This window comes from Melanaphis sacchari, unplaced genomic scaffold, assembly GCF_002803265.2.
Source record: "Melanaphis sacchari strain LSU unplaced genomic scaffold, SCAv2.0 Contig19_pilon_pilon, whole genome shotgun sequence".
Taxonomy (NCBI): Eukaryota; Metazoa; Arthropoda; class Insecta; order Hemiptera; family Aphididae; genus Melanaphis; species Melanaphis sacchari.
The window spans coordinates 1,423,033-1,445,364 of record NW_020270975.1 but is presented as its reverse complement, the minus strand read 5'-3'; the positions used below and the strand labels follow the sequence as shown (position 1 = coordinate 1,445,364).

The window sequence follows — 22,332 nt, the reverse complement described above, 5'->3', positions numbered from 1 at the left end:
ATTGTTACACCGAGGAGAATTTTATTTACTATTTTAATCAAAAAAAAAAAAAGAAAAAACATTAATCGTATATATTCCGAGAATTAATTCGAACAACGAATATAAATTTAAATAGCTACCTATTCACTATGTACTGTTTATTACGATTCACTATTCGCAAATAAGCACCTAATGGTGATTGTTAAACCATGGTACTATTGAAAGTTGTATTTAAAAATGCATTGATAAAAATTGTATGTTATAATGATTATAATTTATAATAATACAAAACTTCTTTACAGTTTATTTTGGTCAATAATCGTGTATTTTTAAAATATTGTAGAGCGTGCTATTGATAATATAATAAAAGCTATTGTCATTTGTCCAAGCACAAAAAAAAAAAACAATTGAATACAAATTTATAACAGAGATAATATAAATTATTTTCTAAATAATATTACATAGAAAATAATGGAGAGTAGAAAAGTTTTAAAATAATACTGTTCACGTGTCAATTGTTTATTTTATTTTTTTAATCAAGTTTGATTTACATTTTATCGAGTTATTAAATTTAAAATTGACACTTTAAAAATAAATATCAATGTTCAGAAATTATATTTAATATTTTTTTGTTGATATACTAAAACTAATAACATGCGTTTAAAAAAAAAAATACTCAACATTTTTTTGAGTGAAAGTCGATAAAAATAATTGTTTGTAATTTAAATCAACAACTGCAGTATACATTTCATGATAAAAGTTATTTGTGAAATCATAAAAATACTTACTATACGCAAATTCAATTATTCAATAATATTAATAAATATTTTATAATTTAAAATAAAACCAATCAAATAATAATATACAGTTTTCTACACCACGTCAGTTTTCCTAGTAATAACTAATAATACATAATAAAAATTAATAATTTAACATTTTATCAGAGATAAGACAATTCATTAGCTGTATTTTTCTGTGTAAAATACCGATGTATTTTTTTAAAATTAAATTTAAAAATAAGTTATTTTTGATGAGTAACGACATACTTGATTTATTTTAATATAATTTTTCATAAATAATCCTTTATGTTTAAATACAAATCTCAACTAAAATTATTGATAGAATTTAATTCATGATTCTTACATTGATTATCTCCCTAACCATCTACCCGTATATATACTAGCCATACTTTAATACAATAAATTACATGTTTATTTAAGGACAACAATAAAATAGATAACACACGAATAATTTATTGAATTTAAGGACATTTAAAAGTTTCAAGTCGAAAAATATGTTAAATGAAATGTTCATGTATATACTATTATCAACTAATTCATACTAATTAAATAAACCAATTCAGTAAAAACGAATGTAAGGAAAATACCCTAAAATGAAATGTAAATAGCTACTCACAAAAGAACAAACCATAAAACAAATGTGTTTTTTATATTTTATTTTTTCATTGCATTTTGTAGGATTGTCTTAGTTTCGATTTAAAATTTATTTTTAGACTTTAATTTATACGTATATGCTTTTATGTGCTTTACATTGATATTTATTTTTAAACACTTATGTGATAATTAAAAAGTAAGTACTGAGTGCGCAAATACGGGTTAAGCATAATGGTCAATAACAGCAAAAAAAAAAAAAAAAAAAAAAAAAAAAATGATTACCCATGATATACGTATAAATTTATTTTCAATTTCTTATTGTTATTAATTACTAAATCGTAAAATAGAATAAATAAGTCAAAATAATTAATTAACTGCAAATCATTTAAAAAACAAAAATACATTTTTTTTATTAAATACCAACTCAATTGGAAATGAAAAATATCTGATATTATTGCATTTAGTAATACTACCCATAATATTACTTTAACGTACATTTTATTTAGAATATTTATCTCCTTTGTTATATAAAAAAAACAATGATTTAAAATATTGCAATTTATAACAATCAAATTTTTCAAATATATTTATTTATTTTTTTATTAATTGGCAGTTTCACAATTTTGTTTTTCTCCGTTGATTTATAATATTTCGTTTTTTTCGATAATGTATACATTTTAAATATAAAGCCAATTAAAATTAATCTATGAAATCTAAAAACAAAAAACTCTATAATTAACCTTTACTTTGTCTCTATTGTATAATTGATAATAACTTATACCGGCACGTGTTTTACATAAAAAAGTATATATTAAAAACAAGTTACAATATTACCTAAAATGACCTAATGACTTCCATTAATAATAATACACTTCACGAGCACGTTGAATTTAATGATAAATATATTTATATCGATGCAAATATGAATTTTGATGATTGTTTGTGATACCTTATCGAATTTTATATTTTGTTTTCATCAAAACATTCCTAAAACTATTAAATTATAATTACTTTGTATTGTCACATACCTACATAATATTAACGTACAAGTAAAGTGTACAAGTATCTAGTATGGTTTATGGAGAATGATTATTGTAGTTAAATGATAAAAAAATAAATCAATAATAATACCTTAATAGTAATTATTAATTAATTATACAAAACGCTCTTAGTTTTAAGTTTAGTAGTAAGTTTTTACTGAAAAGTATAAACGCATTGTAGATGCAATTACCCACATTGAAAAAACACTACAAGTACACAGTAAAAGCATAGTAGTATATGATATACTAATTGCCTTTATTACATCATTAACATTTAGCAGAATATAAAACGTTAAAGCGGTGAGCTACATTAAAAACGTAATAGGAAATTTCATACGATTATAAGTATTAGAGAAACGAGGTAATTAACCTAAAATGTTACCACATAAGACATAACAAAATGTCAATAGTTCCTACTCATATACACAACAACGATAATAGATACTATTCAATTTAAATTACTTCTATAGATTATTTATACCACAAACCATACAATTTATTGTAGTATTGAAGAATATTTCAATTTTTAAACAAAATTTTTATTATTTTGAAAATTGATATAACTTTTATTTTATCTTTTTATTACAATTTTTTATTGACTACTTTTACCTATCAATTGAAAATTGTGTTTTATTTTTATTTTGAAACGATATTTCTAAAACGATCTAATTTGCATCCCTAATCGTAAATATACCAACAGAAAAAAATGTAGAAAAACCGACACGTTTGTGACAAATCTAATTTTATAACGAAATCGATTTTTATTGTTCAAAAAAACTGCTTGTTATAATCTATAGACATGAACATAATATCTTGAATTATTAAATTATTGGATTAGTAATTGAACTACTTACAATTTTCAAACTAATTCCGTCGTAAATTAAGAACTTTTAATAAAATATCTACCAGATTTATTGATTATTATTATAAATCTGTAGAATCCATAATCTATACAACATATCATCTCAAGTTAATTTTACATACTATAGCCTATTCTATTGAATAAGCAATATAATAATTTTAATGCACAATTATAATCAATAATAAAATAAATTGAAAACTTATCTCATATTTTTCTAAAACGCATCAATATCATTAAAGTATAATATAAAAATACATTTTTATTTATTAAAATTCACGGAAAGTAATGATTATGAACAGTTTGTATGCATTTTGTGGTGTACACAATGCTTAAAGGTCATAATATACAATTCTATGTTAATATAGACAACGGCTGCTATGTAGACAAAAAATTCAATTGCTTCAAACCTCTTAATCAACATTTTAATACGGTTAAATACGTTGAGATGGAGACTTGCCCAGGCAGTTCAGTGGCGATTCCGAAAGCAAAATGAAGGTTTTAGTTTCCCTATTCGTGTTCGCTGTTTCAGTGGCAGCAATCAACGCTACTTGCTTGTACTGCGATAATTACACTGGTAATCACCAAGGTACTTTATACACATATTTAATAGTTATGTTCAACATTTATTTAATTATTGCATTATTTATTTTATTTTTTATTTTAGTTTAAAATGTATACACATTTATAACTTACGAAATGAACTATAAATTAAAATTGTATGACATTGTTTTCTAATATCGTTTTATTTGAAAAAATGATTTCATTATACAATATACTTTCAAATATATATCTTTTTTTTTTTTTTACGTGATAATGTTAATTTATAGTACTATTACTTTATTAAATTTATAATATAAGATTGCATAACAAGTTTAATTTTCAGAAATCAAATACGAAGATCTGAAAACTTTGGAAGATTTTCATCATGATAACCAAAATAATAACGAGTCCAAAGATATTGCCCGAAAAATTAGAATTATTCTGAAAACAAGTCAAAAGTATCAGTTATACGTTGAACAAGCGAAGAGGAATCTCAAATTCTCAGACCCGATGAGGTTGATCGATGCCACCGAGTTCTTGAACAACGGTGAAATCGAATACAGAAACGCTAAAATTCAAGGTTTGGAAAACACAATCTTAAACAAAGTTAACGTGGACCAAATCGGCAAGAACGTGGTAAAATATAAAAATGGTTTAAATATATATGTAGAATGTATAATTTATAAGCAGGATATATTGTCTATAACCAGAGAGTCAGTTAATCAGTCCCTTGTATATTATTTTCTAGTTTTCGATCTCCGCTAATTTAAAGAAAGCCGATATCGTCGGCGATTACGATGCTACCAACTCTAAGAAAACCGAGTCCGGACAGTTTTACATCACACTGAGAGATATTGAATTCAAAGCAAATTTCCTGTTAAACGAATTCATGGAAACAAGGCCAGAAATCGATTCCAAGTCGCTGACGTTTGGTCACCACGAATCCGCATTCACCAACATGGAAGTATTAAACGAGTTGAACGGAAACAATCAATTTAAAAAGCCATACATCTTTTACCACAACTACCTCAACAAGGTGATCAAAGGCCGTCTAGCCGAAGAAATGGCCGTCAGCTTCGCACCCCTAGTTGCAATGCATCTCGCGCAAGAGCTGAGATCGACTGTATTGTTCCCGAAAAATTCCATGGTTGTTCCAAAAACCAACACTTACATTGCTCCCGGAATACAAGTAAGATAACACTGTTAAATAAGATTAGTGAATAAACATAAACATTTACGATATACGTCATTGACACTATATTTAATGCTGTGCTCAAAATACAACTCGTAGACAAATTTTTAGTGCCATGCAGCCCTTCCCAAAAGAACTATTTTAACAAATTATATTTTTATAATATTAATATTTATTGAAATATTATCATTTATCATGCACTAAAATTGAAAAAAAATAATCATTTTATTAAAGAATTCCAAATCTAATTATAATGTTATGGAAATATAGAATATATATAATTAAGTGCCTAGGTGTTGTTAAAAATGTAAAACTCCGAACTCCTGGCTCCTCTTTACAGTCACTCTTAACGCTTACACTTCAGTTTTATAATTTAATTATATAGTTTGCACTTCTTTTGTTCATTATAATTTATAAATAATATTTACTATTTCTGATGGAAAATCTTATATACTCATTACAGGCCAAGATTTACAATACTATGTTTAACGACTTGAGCGGCACTAACAAAATTCAAAAGATGGTAAACTACACCGTTAATAATGATCAAACTGAAATGCTCTTCTGTTTCGCGTCATTCGACCTGAGAGGCAACACCGAATGGGCTTTGGAATACAATAACGGAAACGTGTACAATGGCAAAGCTTCGTTCGCCATTGACAACATGCAAACTATGATTGTAGCCGCTAAGCCCAACGGACAAGGGCAGATTTCGAAGAAGTTCTCAAAGACCACCCTCAATGGGCTCACAGTGCTATTGAACAACGATAACAACTGTGAAACTATCAGGGATCTCGCTCATCAACGTATCCCCAAGGTCTTGGAAAACAGCATCGAAAAATTCATCGACGAACAAACCGAAATGGTATTGAGTAATCAATTGGCCCTTACTGGTTTGAAATATAAATACTAACGTAATGTTATCTTAAATCAATAATATGTTGTATAATACAATTTGTATTGCAATATACACAAATCATAAATAAAAATCAAATATTAAAAAATATAATTAAATTTAAATTATTTTTGATATTATATTATGTGTGCTTACTGTAGTTTTGAATTATTAAGTCATATTAAGTACAACATTGTTTTCGATAAATATTCAATATTTACAATAAAAAATTATAAACTATACAGTTTATTGTAGATAATTATAAATCGTATTCAACGTTTATTGTTCATAACATTACCAAATTTTGTCAATTAATAATTAATTTCACAACTTAAAGATGTATTCAAATATATTTAATAGCACATATAGATATATCATTTAATAAATTTGAGTGTTTTTATCTAAAGGCGATTTAGGCACTCGAGAAATTTAAATATTAATAATTTAACTTCGGCACTCACGCACAAAGCTTATATTATTTAACGTACCTACATGTTATATTTTGAGCGGGACAAGGAGTTTACTTTTGATCGATAGTAAATTTAAACGAAATAAATATGATTTTCATGATGTATTATTAAAAACAATTCGTGTTATTCGTATAATATAAATATTTTATTTCCTCAGACTATTTTTAACACACATAATTTGGGTAATAAAAAAAAAAAAAAAAATCAATAACACTCAATTCATCTGAATTAAGTTTAATGACACGAAATAGTTAGAGTATAAAGGTTGTTACAACTATAATAACCCTCATCTCAGTCTGCGCGTAGTATTAATAATTGTATGCAAAAATTAAAAATCTTACTCAATCTATCAATAATTCATTAACAAACCATTTAACAAACATCTATATTTCGTTAACGCATTGTAACGACATACGCTCAACATGGATTGATCACTTAGTTGTGTACTAACACAGCACTACATCATTACAGCCAAAGCAAAAGTATAAACGTCGTTTATTTATTTATACTTATATCGTAGCATGCTTATCGTGGTCACTCATTGTAATTAATGTGCTTTATTCTTGTTCATACATGGAACATTTCGAACAATGCATGTCGAACTCATAAAAACTTCCTTTCATCTACTAACGAATGCGTTTAATAAAATTTTGCTAATTCATATGAAACTTACTCATCCGATAACGGTGCTGCTCCTTCTTCCTGTCCGGGTGCGTTCACGTGGTATACGCAAAAATTTGACATGAGGGTGCGCATTTCAGTGTAATTGAAGAATGTCTGAAAACTCGTAACGTCTGCAAAACGAATAGGCGTTAGAAAACGTTCAAATAAATATATTGTACACGTTTCATGTACAATAATAATGTATATAATATAGTAATATTATGTTCAATATAATACCTATACATAAATTCTACGATATGACTCACGGAGAGATAGGCTTTTAAAAACGTTTAAGAGATTAGGTACGCAAGTAACCGTAATAATTAATATACGTTTTAGTGTGGAAAAAATTAGCGTTGCGTCAAAACTAACCCTCCCTCCTCGACCTCCATACAAAATTAAAAACAGGAAAGAGGTTTTGCTCATCGGACGAGAAATTTAACGTCATGAGTCGTTACGTATGACCACGACAGTTCAAGAAGGGGCGGTTTCAAATATCATCGAACGGCGAAGCCACAGACGAGGGCATAATAAGTCCCAGCAGATACTAATATTTCAATGACAATAAATAAGTGTTATAAGTGTTTGTTAAAATTAAAATTAAAACTTGATAAACGTTTCAAAAACTTAACAAAATAAATGCTCAAAATAATATGCATTTAAAGGGAAATATGTGAGCTACAAACAAATAGGAAGTAATACATACGTACTGAGTCATTTTCTATGAGGTATAAAGTCAATGCTCAATAAACATTATTAACATTTTAATATTGTACGAATAAAATGATTTAAATTGTTTAAATTTTCGTCATACATTAATTGCACACGAAAAATAAATTTGTTGTTCTTAAAGTTTTAAGGACTTTTATTGTTATCATCGAATCAAAACGGTACCGAATAATTAGACATTACACCTGACCAAACTCATTTAGTATCGGTCCAGGTTCTTTTGGTTAAATTTATTAATTCGTTAAATAATTTAATTCGATCCAAATCTTTAGCTCGCTTACAGTTCAGTCCCAGGTCATGGTAAGTGAGTATAGGTGGCTTAGAACGATCGCCCTGCACTGCCACGCACACCGGTCCATTGTCGGTATCCACGTACACTTCTTCCACACCGGTATTGCCCCTGGTAAACGTTCGGACGGCTGGTAGTGACGGACGGACTCCGGTGAGTTCTACTTCTTCCAAAGTCTCCGATCGCATGCCACTGCATCGCACATAGAAAACACACGATGGTTACGTTGTGATATCATTTTAGTATACACACAATATAACCGCAGTACCTACTTATCTATTATAGGTATTTATTGACGTTGCACCCAATTCGTGAAATCAAAAGCTATTTGCAATGGTTTTTTTTTTTTATTTCTTTTTAATATAGGTATATATATATATCAATTGAAAAAATAATAAAACTGTAATGGTAAAAATGTAAAAAAATGATTGAAAAAAAAATAATATCATAAGTTTAATTCGCTAGTTTAATAATTATACCATTCGCTATTATCGTGGGACAGACAAAGTACACACGAACTGTTCAAGGTACTCTTTAGTCATGAAATAGTAAAAAAAAAAAATTGTCCATTTCGTGAATTGGGTAATTTCACCAACCGGATGTAACGTATTATATTCAATGTAGCCGCAGTGGCGCCGAGTTTGGCCAAAGTGGGCGATACGAGTGACCTCTTTGAAGTGTTATACCGGCACACGGTATACACGATTTATATATATATATAAATTATATAAACGATGTTAACGGGCTAGCACCGTGCGAATTATAAATAAAATTATTTTAATTAGGACAATCTAACCTCTAGACGACAAAAATTATCAATCGACGAGCCTAAACTCGGCAATCGGCGTCACCGCGTGAAACATAAAAATACATCTACGACTATGCGGATAATAGAAACAAATCAGACAACAACGGTCATGAGCGTACTCACCTGAGCAGCGACGCTTCTTCGGATATAGCAGAGGTTGGCATTTTTCTGTAAAACGAAAATAATGATATATGAGAAACACACGTTAACATACAACATGTCGTATTATTATATTATACCAATGCCCCCTCATCATCGCACGTCTCGACGAATAATGTGATGTGTGTACGTGTGTATGCATATGTCATAATTCAAATTTTGTGTAGTGTTACATAAAGCCATAAAATTGTCTTTTTCAACCACATTTAATACAATAAAACTAAGTTTGCACGGTTCTATTAAATATATTTTTTTTAAATAAAACAGATTTATTTATTATAGTTATATTATAATAATCAGCGAAAAGTTTTAATATGAAAAATAAATCGATTAATTACTATATAGTATAGTACCTAGGCTTTTAATCTTACATGATAAAATTTAACACAACTAAACAAACTGAACATCCCCCTCCACTCCACAATATGGACGTGAATACGCCACGAATGTCGTGTATACACGGCAATCAAGGAAGCATATAGAATTAATATATCAAACTAATGTATGTGTAACTTATTTTCGGGGTCGACGATATGTTTTCCAAAAAAATCGTTGCGAATAGAAGGGAAAAAGTTTTCGGGTAGTTTTTTCGTATCTCCGTCACCCTTTTCACTACCTAGTTATAATCGATCATGTCCTTGTGTATCCACCATATATGATTTATAATAATAATCGTAATAACCGTACTACCGTGCGTTTAGGGCTTTATTATTTTACAGTCGTTTGTATGTATTATTGACTCAAGAAACGATAAATAAAGATGGCTTACCCTGTTAACATGTCGTTATAATTTGGATAAAAAAAGTTTTTACGAGTATTATACTAAAAAAGGTTGTCTCAGGTTTTTTTTTTTAAACCCCAGTGTTTCCTCTGTCCGTATCCAGAGCTTTTAAGGAACAAAACCGACGACAGGCTGTACTAATACAAATAATGTAATATTGTACGTCGTTTTTATAATAACAGTTGTAGCAATAGAGAAGAAACTACGTCATGTTATATCGACTTCGATAATAATTTACTACGACTCATTTACGGTCAATAAGGTGTTCGAATTACGAATCTATTAAAATCCTGATTTTAAATTTCCAAGTATTTTTGAGGTAAAGTCCATGTTTAAATATAATATTTATAAGTAACTCTACACTTGTACACAATTTAAATATTTAAATCTAACCTACCGAGGCGTTAACTATAGTCAATTACCGGTTATGTTTGGTTTGTTTATATTTTTCAAACTCTATTTTATCGATTCACAACCATAATAAAGATTTAATATTAAATAGTCGCTTAAATGCCGTGAAAACACTAAATATTTGCAAGCACGTATCATATGATACTCATAGGCAGGTACTAAATAAACGTAATGTTTTTATAGTCATTGTATTTCGAACGGATGCAATTTTTTATTGAAAGAAAATAAAAGTGTGGAGAAAAAGAGTCAGTAAGATTAGTATATCGGTGCCGCTGTAAATGTATACCGGTGTGTATGGTGTTAAAGATTATTTATATATTATTTTAATATACTAAGTACTGGCGTGTTGAGTTCTATTCGACCTCGACGCTTACACACGATGATGATGATAACGTAGCCATATATTGATATATGTGCACCTATATTGTACGTGTATATATTATATACGCGCGTGTAATATACCTGAGCGGCGTGTTGATGTTTCCGGTGCCGATTACGGGCACGCCGGACATAAGCGGTTCGGACAGCCTGCGCCGGGGGCTGGAGCTTAGCGTGCCGAAAGCCTTTTTAAAAACGGTACCGACAGAGTTCTTCCGCTCCGGCTGCAGGTCGTCCGTAGTCGCTTTGTACACGCGATCGGCGGCCAGCGAGCGGTAGGACATGTTGCGGCATGCGGGGCCAAAGCTGCAAACAAAATGTATATACGTGCGAGTACGTGCAAAAGCCGTCAATGTATAATAATAATAATAATAATAATAATAATAATATGTAAAATATGTTGTAACACAATAATAACACAATAAAAATGGTATTATAATAATAATAATTATTAAATGATGATGATGATGATGATGATGATACACAATAATAATATACATATATCTTATATACCAAAATATAATGTTCTAAATATACTCTGCAAAGTATTGTAGGCATGTATAATATAAAATATATGAAGGAGACGTATTTAATGTTTAGTTGAAGTTGACATTGGTACATTTAAACGTTTCTATACGATAAAATTCGAAACGATAAACGAAAAAATTGTTGTAATGTCAATTCTGTGGATTTTTCTCTTTTTTCAAACGAAGACTTTTTGATTTTATATTCTACGAAAAAAAATTTCTGAAATTATTGATATCGATTAAGTTATTATCTCTATCGTTGTAACGATTCATTACAATAATAGCACATATATTTTGAGTCGATCGGAGATCATGAGCCATAGTGAAATATAAAACGACGATGGCCTGCAACGTTTTTAGAAGCGCGTGTTATTTTTGCCTCGGGATTTAAACAACGCGACGAATTGACTCGAGTTAAAAAATATTATCTCGTCTCATATATTATATTATACATCATACTTGTTGAATATATCAATACAACGGGATGATGTACATCAGTTATGTAAGAAAAAAAAATGATGAAGAACAAACCATGACGTACAAATGCGGTGTAAACGATAATAATAATAATAATAATAATAATAATGTGTACGGCACGCCACGACGTCTGCTAACTGCCAAGTACCTACTACTAATAAACGCGTTAACTGCCGGAGGGATATAATAATACAATATCACGCGCGATCCGGAACATCACACGCGGACGGGCGTGCGACGTCGCACACGACATAATACGAATGCGCTCAGCGATGATTATATTTAATCCTATTAATGATATTATAGTTTTCCGTATGCACGTGGTGTGTGTGTGTGTAGGTACTGCGCACATAACGTCAAATCGTGTTTATTATTTTTAACTCTCCGAACGTTTGTGAGCGTATATTATTAATTGTCCGATAAACTGTATAGGTATACGCGCTTCAACAGGACAATAATATGACAATATTACAACGACTACTGTGCACGACGATGACGACGACGATAATATCTTTGTACATTCGTAAGTCATGCAGGTATCCTCCTAAACCGGATGCGATGCGTTTATCGGAAGGCGCGTGTGTAGTCGACTGGAGCGCGATACAGGAATACAGGACAACGGGATGGGACGGGACCGGAAACGCTTCCGTCTCACACGCCCACTGTACAATAAAGCGTATTATTTTTTTTTTTTCGAGACGCGTATAAATGTCACCTGCTGATGGCGTTGATCACCGCAAGACGACGACGACGATTTCCTGATTACAGCATAAATAATGTTGTATTATCATGATGCATCACTCTTATAATAATAACAAGTAGTTTATAACGTCATGAGGTTCGCGATTTTATTATATATGTTTTCGACGTTTGGCTTATCTTGGAACATTTTTACATACACATTGTAATCCTTTCACTCATTAAAACGCAATCCTATTTGATAGCTATAAAACCTATTTGTTACCGTGGTGAATTTTGTTGTAGGTATTTTGCATTTTTAAAATGATGTTAACCGTACAAGATTTTTAATATCATGGCGTGCTGAAGAACAATATTTGTTTAAAAATCTATTTGATTCACGAGCATACAATAAATATACACAACCAATAACGGTGTATGATAATATAATAATAACATGTTAAGTTTTACAATTTAGATCAAATAGGAGTGTCGGGAAGAGTATTTTTGCTAACTTATTGGCTCATATTGATACAATCCAAAATGGCAAAATAACAACCACAACTATAATATATGTTTTCAAAAATAATATTCTACTTTATAGCATGAAATCATTAATCAATAGTCGTATGATTTTCCTCGTATAATATGCGAAAACCTAATGAAATTAGTAACATGCAAATTTGATTATATTTTCCTCACAAAAATGTGACATTATAATAAAGAATCGAAAATGTCGAAAAAATGTATTAAAAAACAAAAAAAAAACAATATGTACGTGTTTTAACAAAAAAGACAATAGTGTTACATTTGAAAACATTTTCCTTGTGGATGTCTTCTATAATACATTAGAACAATTTGAACCAATAGCTACGTATAATATTTATTTTTAATACGAACAATTATTGTAATATTAACCACCCGAGGATAACGAACAACCAGGCATACATAATACACTTGTTTTACGTATATACATACATGTATTATGTGAGTAAAGTTAAAAAAAAAAAAACCGTAACCTTGAAATACGTTCACTGTCTTTAAACCCTCCTCCGTAATTATAGCCATCAGTCATCGTTAAAATAAATTGTCGCATCACATAACGTGTGTATGTTAAAAAGTGTACAAAAGTTATAATATTATGTTTCATAACGAGAACTGTACTTATAGCGCTTTATATAGCGTCAATAAGAACATTAAGATGTTAAATCTATGTGTTATCATTTATTATTACGTGCAGTGACATTTAGGATGTAGGTAAGACAGTTACTAATTGTGGTTTTAGTATGCCCAATTTTATTAGAATAACAATAATAATAATTAATAATGAAAACGCTAAAATAAATGTGCATTTTAAGTTTAAAGAGGTATTCCTCTTCGCGTTATTAATATTACTAAAAAATGTCTAACGGCAGAGTAAAAAAATTAAATAAATGATTTTAAAAACCTAGTCGTGTCGGAAAAACCCGCAATTTACTCGGTCAAGGACATGCGACGCATAGTACATGCCAAAATTAAAAATTTGAACGTCACATAAAAATAGATTTTTTTCTTAATTCATACGTAATGTGTTTATGTTTGTTGTATTGTACATATTATAGTCAAAACAATTTTAAAAATATGTTTACTATATCGAGTGTTTACTTGAAAATATTCGATCAGCACCGATCGGCTCATTTATCATATACATAGGTATTGTTTGAAATGTTTTATTTTGACTCATCGATACAACAATAATTGGTCTTAGTTTTAGAAAACTGTTATCAACAACAAACTTAGTTTTAATGAAACATTTAGAACATTTTAGAACACGCATATAGTAATTATTTGTTTGACTAAATCAATTAATAATTTAGGATATTTTTTTAATTGTTCTTTGTGTTATATAAATTATTTGAACGAAAAGAGTTTTTAATTAATTTATCGAATTTTAAAATAGTTTTTGCATGACAAACATTACTATATGCGTAAATAAATTATTTGGCAAAATATCATAAATTAGACAATTCGTTTACATTTGTTTATTCATTACTCCAAAAAATCCCAGAGAAGAAAATATTTAAAATACTATAGTTATTACAGTATGTAATGTAGAATAATGTTTTTGTAATCAACAAAAACAATATTATTTGTATGTGCATATAGAAGTTATAAAAAAATTGATAAAATTATAATTAATTATCTAAAGTTTTAGCTAATATTGTAAGTTGGATTGCCTATCAAATTTTTCAAACGTGATTTAACTATAAAGAAGTAATAGTTATAAGATATACCATGTTATTTAATTATATTAAGTATAAGTGAATACATTCTATACATATTTACGTAGCATCTAATTTTTTCTTGGTTCTTATAAACATGAAAACATACGATAATTTATATAAACTGATAACTATATGTATAATTAAATAGTACAAGGTAATACTTCATAATCTCAAATTAGAATATGAAAAATTAACTTTTTATGCCTAATAAATATAATTATTTTAAGTTTTTTTTTAACTAATTAGCTCCGAAATTGTACGTTTATAAGTATTCAACCACCCTCCCCAGCTAACCACCAAACAATAGTTTCAAATCGTCCAATTTGCTGATTATAAGTTCTACAAAAATTAATTTTGATCAAATTATTTTAGTTGGCAAATATTAACCCTAATACATTTCTGATATACAATCGAAATATAATAAAATATTTAGCAATACTAAAAAATTGAAAATATGGAATAATATTTTTAGTATTGCTATTTGACAATATACTATGAGTAAAACCAAATCGTATAATAACATAAATTCAATAATTGTTTTCAAATAATTAAACAATGATACGACCAATATTTTATACGCACTAGAACTACGCCTGCCTAACTTATATAGTGAGCTTTATATAGTGTAATTAATTTTGTTTTGTTGCAGTAATTCAACAGCATATAAACCGTCGTGTAATTATTTAATAACGAACGTAAACAAAAAATGCATTTGTTGTTAAATGAAACAAGCTTTTTGTTAGCAAATGTCTATTCAAATTTTAGGACGATAAATGTATTCGGACGTATAAACAACACATTTGAGTACAAATAAACACAGAATAAAATAAATTTGATATCATGTCATCTAATCATAATTGTACGTAGAAAATTAAAAAACCAATTTTGGAATTTTGGGTATAATAAAATTAATGATAACCTGTGTACATAATACTCGTACTGTTATCGACTAAGCCGCAAAAACAAACAATAAACATTTTTATTTCTATAAACTTTTTATGATATATAATAATCAAAATATTTTTAAATTTAAGTTTCAAAACAAAATGCTGGGAAACAATTAACTATTAAAATGTAGTCTTATCGTGGTGTCTCATAAATAATGGATATAAAAAGAAAAATAGAAAAAAATTTATCCAAACATGATATTTACGCCCAACCTTCCTCCCAATTCCCAGATAAAAATATTGTTGTGTACTCAAACGTGTTATGACCGAATTTCACATATTTGCAAGTTGAGTTGCTTTTTTGTATACATTTATTTTTTCAGAAAAACTGCGTGATTTTATTTTAATATCATAAAACATAATATTTCTAAGCCAACTCGAGCTGTATCTTTAAGATAAAATAAAAATCAGTGCTAATGAAAAATTTAAAAATATTCACTACCCTATACAGTTACTTACTGATTTTTTGAAAAAATTATTTTAAAAACAAATTCAGCAATACCATAATATCATAAATTTTGATCAGCTGCCTAAATGACAAAATGGCATTACGGTTTACGGTCTACACATTTGTACGGCAGTCTGTTTTAGTATTCCCACGTCTGTTTATTTGTTATATTAAAACATATTTACCAATAATTCTACGTCAAAGCGGAAAACCGAAAACGTCGCGTATTTCAAGTCAGCACAGAAAACACTCACTGGTGGTTATGGATTCACGGTAGTCATTGACATTTCTATTAACGAGAATTTAAAGTCCACATGACTCAAAAAGACATCCTCCTACCCATAGCAAGCCAAATTTATGTACCTACTTAAATACGATATATTTCACCCGACGTGAATAATTTACCTAATATTATTTCATGTGGTGCGACAGTACGTGTGTGTGTGTGTGTGTACGCGTAGGATATAATCGATTATTGTGTTACCTATGTTATATAATATAATATGTAGTTCATTATTATAAAATGAGGGTAAATGAGAACACGGCCTTGCCTCCATCGATCCTCACGTGTCACCTATACTATTTTCCAGTTTATATTATTAATGAGGTTTCCGTCAAGATATTTGTACTGACTTCGCGTAATATGTCCTACATACTATTTTCTTTTTTAATAGTTAAGTTTCACTATTATTGTTATCATACTCAACAAAATTTTATTCGATAACATCCTCAAAATACTATACAAAGGTACGCTGTAGGTATTACTATTCGAGTTTTCTGCAGTGTATATCCATAGATTTAAAACACTTATTTTGTCAAGCGACTTCTCAAACCTTAATTTTTATTATTGTACTACAAGAATGTACACAATCCAAAATTAACCAATTATATGCTAGATAAAAGCAGATTAACCGCATGCAATAGATATAAATAGATACCTAGATACATCCTATATCCATATAATATATTGTACAACGTAATATATACTATAATAATAAAATTATATCATATGTTCCATTATTATTGTTGTATCTAAAGTTACATGACAATCGATACAAATTTCGGTCGTTGTTCTAAACACCTGAATGAGGTGTTTATAATTGACTTAATGGGTTTTACAAATATGCAGTAACAAAAGTTCGCTATACACAAACGCACACCACTGTACTCGAGTCAACGTCAACAGCGTATTAATTCTAATTAGCTATTATTAGATTATTCTTATAAACGTCATGCATGTAAATCCCCCAATCGCATTAATGTATACCTAAAGCTACGCATAATGGTGTATCGTGTATTGTTCAAGAAAGTTTATAACCTAACCTTAGGCTAATGAATAAATTAGATGAAAAGTAAAATTGAAGATTTTCAAAATATATTATCAGCAGATACATGTCAATTATTGATCGCATTAGAATTGCTCGAAAACTTTTGATCGAAAAACAAATTGCTGCGCAGTTTCATAGTTTTCCATACAAGTTGCTAATTAGGATAATCAGATAGTATACTCGTAGATATGTCGTAGATAGATGAATTATTGGTTTGACAGTTGTTTGCGGAAAAAATTGAATTTAATTAAAATTTACAGAAAAACAAATATAGTGAGGTGATTTCAATTTATAAACAATTTGATTTTTGAGGAGTTGAAATTAAAATATTTCTTTGACCTAATTACTTTTATTTTATTGAACATTTTTAGTAGAAAATATTTTAATATACTTGATAGCGACAAATTTAAAGCATTCATTATGTAAAAAAGTTAATTTTGACTTATTTAGTGGTGTCAAATAATAAACTAATAAAAAACTATTAAAATCATATTATGCATATTCTATATGTTTGTAAACTATTATTTTCGGTTCGAATTGTATTAAAATGTACACAATAAGAAGATATATAATATTTTACTCATCAATTCCATCGCCCTGTCTGTTATTATTATTGTTTTTCGAACACATGCCCGCAATAAAGAAGGAAAATTGCGTAATATTTAATATAAAGAAATGCAACGAACGTGCAGAAGAAATGTAAACTAAGATATTATACAACACATACATATACCCATGTTTAGAATTAATACACTTTACGTTAAGTTTACATGGTAATTTATTGAAAATATTTTTCTTACATAATTTCCAGTCGAAATAAAATATATTTTATCGTTATAATTTTTAAAGTTTTTAAAAAAGAATATTTTTTTGAGTATTTTGATACTTAAAAATCAAGGTTCATACGAGTATTTAAAGTTTAGGTGAATGGAGGAATAGTCCAATATTTTTTGTGGTATTCTTATACCACATCACCCGCTTAACCAAATTTTAAATTCTTACAACTCATTAACTATTTTGATTGAATTTCGATTTTTAAGTATCAAAATACCCCGAAAAATATTCTGCTTCAGGATACAAAATTAAAATGTAAGTTGTTATTCAAAAACGTAAAAATTTAAAATTTAAGCAATCAAAAATATTTTTAAAAATATCGTTCTATTTCGACTAGAAATTACATGAAACATCAATCAATTTTTAAATAATGAGGGTTGTTTGATGAAAAATCACCCAGTATTATATAACGTAGGAGCTCAGTTAATATATTACACAGCTACTATGCTGAAATAGCAGATAGAACTACTGCAGTATGTATAATATACATATATGTAAGGTATATGATATCGATTTTATAGAATATATGTAAGTATAATAGTGAGCACGCCTGTGTAATTTTTAAACTGTATAAATGTTTAAATTTGTTATAATATATATATATGTGTGTGTGTGTGTGTGTGTGTGTGTGTGTATAATATACACATAATAAACATTCAAAGTTCGCTAATCCCTAGATTTGCTGCGGAAAGTAATGAAACAATAAATTAAGCACCTAAATATCGATTTGCAGAAAAGAAACGGGTGTTTTATCAATATAATTGAATCGTAGACGCGAAACGTATCGTCAATCGTTCGTCGATCGTTTGACCTTCGAAGTTTATACTCCCTGGTTCGGTGTTAAAAGTTTACACTATTGCACGGCACATATAAGTTTATACTCAATCCAAACCGTCGTCGTTCCGTCGGTTGTTTAAGGACGACGTTTTACTTATGGATCGAACGCGTTTTAGTAGAATATGAAAAAAAGTTTTTCAAATTCCATGCGGGGTTACCGATTGGTGCCGAAATATTTCTTGACAAATCTATTTGGTATATAATTGAATTACCTGTTAATTAAAAACTCGTTAATCCCCAGGTGAATTATTTGCATGCAGTACCTATACGCAATATTTCACGTTGATAATTTAAAAGTGGGAAAAAAAAAGTCTATAAATCGATTCTCTCGCGTGTATGAGAATTATTATTATTATTATAATTAAAGTTTATATATTCTATATATTATGGGTACATATTTATGGGGTATAATATGCGCTTTTTATCGACCCATAAGTGATAAAAATGTACGACACGCTACTTATTTGTAGGTATCTATACATCGGACAACGTAAAACCTAACCTATATAACTTTCGCACACCCTAATATAGAGTACTAGGCTATATAATATAATCTATATATATATATATCAGTTAATGTTGTGGGCCACCCGAAATTTTTTATCCGATAGTAACACTATTTTTAAAGTCATCGTGACGCATAAACTAGAACAATAAAAATCTACGAACAATACATGATATCCTCCATAGTGTTGCGGGGGTGTGCGCTCGAGTGTTAAAATTGTACTGTTATTTTTCGCAATAATTGCCTGAAAATAGCGCAGATCGCGTCGTAATTGTGTTCTGTAATTGACGTTGACGAAAACACGAAGTGTGCGGTATATGCACCTCTTTTGTAATGGCATCGGAGTAGGTGCTGGTCAAAATATGTGAATTTACTTTAGGTATAGGTATTTCGAAACGACGACGATTCGTATTCGAAATATCTACGTAGATTTTGTTTTCTCTCCTTCGGCAACATTCAAGGATTCGGACCCGGGGCCAACAAGAATATGCAGCATTACAAAAAGTAATATTAACCAAAGTCACGTAAACACGCAAGCGCGTGCGCTCGTTGTTACGCGCGCGCGCGTGTGTATACAGCGTGTATATGTATGTTTGAGAGATAGAGAGAGAAAACACTGAATGTCGTAAATACCTACGTGAGAATGAAAGGAATTTTTTCGACCAGGACCGGCCAATCAGGGTAAAACGGTACGAATATAATATCGTCACATATACTGTTGTGGCTTGGTTGCAGGTGGTAACATTATGGCATTGGTGATTGTGGTGAACGCGGTAGCGACTCGAACGAGTGTGCCGCTGCAGGTGCACCTCGATGACGCGGGTCACGTGATACAGACGGGTTACACCGTGGAACGACGACCGAAACCGTATTCATAAATATTATCGATGTACATGTAATGATACAATTATTATATTATTTGCGTACATCATATTATACGAAAGACAAACACAATACACTGCGACGGCATATTATAATTACGTATACGATATTAGGTGCATGCCACTACACAAAGGACCTAAGGAGCATCAAACAACTGAATTGTAATAATAGTAATAATAATAATAAGGATAGGTGTACTGTACACATAAATAGTAATATATACGCATGTTTGTAGGTACAAGTGTACAAATATTATATATATATATATATATTGTGTATAGAGAGAAAAAAAGAGGTTTACATAGTCTCTATTACTTTGGTCGACTAAATATATATATATATATGTATACAATTTATACGCTTAATAAACACACGACATCAATATAATAACGCAATGTCCATGCAAAACATAATATTATAATATAATATATCGCCACTAAGTCTACGTGTGACTATGCAATAGTACGTATAGGTGATGAATAAAATTGTACGGCATACATAATATTATTGGTAGCGTTGTATGGATATTGATGTATTATACGATATCGCGCAATAGTCGAACGAAAATCAGTCGTCATGACGTGCGGTGTTTAGTCATACATCACGGCGACGACGATCGATGAATATCGTATTACACTACATATTATTCATCACCGCAACAACCCCTCCCCCTCCCACCGGGCAAAGATCGTTCTGGCTGCAGTATATAATCATTGTCGTCGTCCTCGTCGCACGATCGTAATAATAATGTCCTGATCGTATGCATTGTTACATTACGCGGTGCGACTACGGGTGGGAAGTTCGAGTGTCGATTAGCTGTACAGCGAGTCGAATTTAGCCGCACGCCTAAGTCGTTCAGATTTTGTGCGGCGATGTGGTAAACAGACGGCGCTCCGACTTGGCGAGGGTAGGGGGATGTCGACGGAGGATCGCGTGAAAATGAAATCACGCGATAATACCGGTTTCGTCGACCCGTCCTCCGAGGACGGGGTGAAGGTCTATTAATCACTCGGAAAAAGTCGGAAAACCCCTTCGAGGCGGTGATTGTCGATAGGCTATACCCACTGTATAATAATAATAATAATAATAATGTGTTAGCGCTCTCGAAAGTTCGACCAGAGTTTTCGCGCACCTCCCGATCCCCCTCCCGAGGGCCAGCACGCGTTATCGCGATCCCGTGAAAACAATAAGTACGCCTATAGGCGCCTACGACGTCGGCAGCAACAGCAGCAGCGGCGGCGGCGGCGGCGGTGCAACAGCGATTTCGAAGTTAAACGATACATTTTTAAGTAGTACTAAAATAATGTTAAAATAATAAAGTTACGTTTGAACATGACCGGGAGACATCAACTACGGCTTACCTGTGTGGTCTTTACTATACGGGTTTTATTATTGTTATCGTTGTCGTCGTCGTCGTTGTTGTTGTTGTTTTATCTTTTGTAAAAAAAAAAAAACAAATAAATAAAAAACAAAAACTGATATATTATATATATATATATATGCGTGCGCGTGTGTGTGTTTGTATATATATATATATAGTTATTCGAAAAACAGACTGCCGTCCGTCGAGTAGCGAGAACGTGCGGGCGCGACGTTGGACGAGTTACGTGGAACAAAAAATTTAAAAAAATTATTTATACAAAAAAAAAAAAAATAATAATAAAAATAATAAGTTATCAGGAATAATGCGATCGAATTCAGACGGCGGCGGTGGCGGCGAACGAGATCGGACGCATCGCGCGCGTCGAACACGAATAGAACAAAGTGTGTCTGTCGGTCGGTCGGTCGGTCGTTATCACACACACACACACACACACACACAATTACGCGTACGCACGCTCACACGCGCACGCACACAAACACGTACGCGGGGAGACACTGACACACACTCGCGCGGACGAGCGGTGGTCCGGCGCGCGCGCGCGCGCAAACGAACGATTTTACTACCGGCACGGAAGACGGCTGGTCGCGCGCGCGCGCGGGCGGGCGGGACGAGACGACTTTGGATACGGAGC

The 22,332-nt window shown here is 30.5% G+C and overlaps 1 protein-coding gene across 4 annotated transcripts in view; it reads right to left on the bottom strand.

The window, feature by feature from the left end:
• LOC112592964 (protein NDRG3) overlaps positions 1-21,779 on the bottom strand; it is a 51,432-nt gene extending 29,653 nt beyond the window's left edge. For 3 of the 4 annotated variants that reach the window (XR_003114574.1, XM_025337141.1, XM_025337142.1), the window contains exons 1-5: positions 21,679-21,779; positions 10,675-10,896; positions 8,985-9,029; positions 8,046-8,245; positions 7,046-7,166 (exon numbers count right to left, since the gene is read on the bottom strand). Coding sequence is in view for 3 of the 4 variants with exons in the window: in XM_025337141.1 (XP_025192926.1) it covers positions 7,046-7,166; positions 8,046-8,245; positions 8,985-9,029; positions 10,675-10,874 (566 nt within the window). In the remaining variant the exon portion in view is untranslated. The remainder of the gene's footprint in view (positions 1-7,045; positions 7,167-8,045; positions 8,246-8,984; positions 9,030-10,674; positions 10,897-21,678) is intronic. The other variant, XM_025337143.1, reaches the window with a different exon arrangement.
• Between the last annotated feature and the right edge of the window lie 553 nt (positions 21,780-22,332).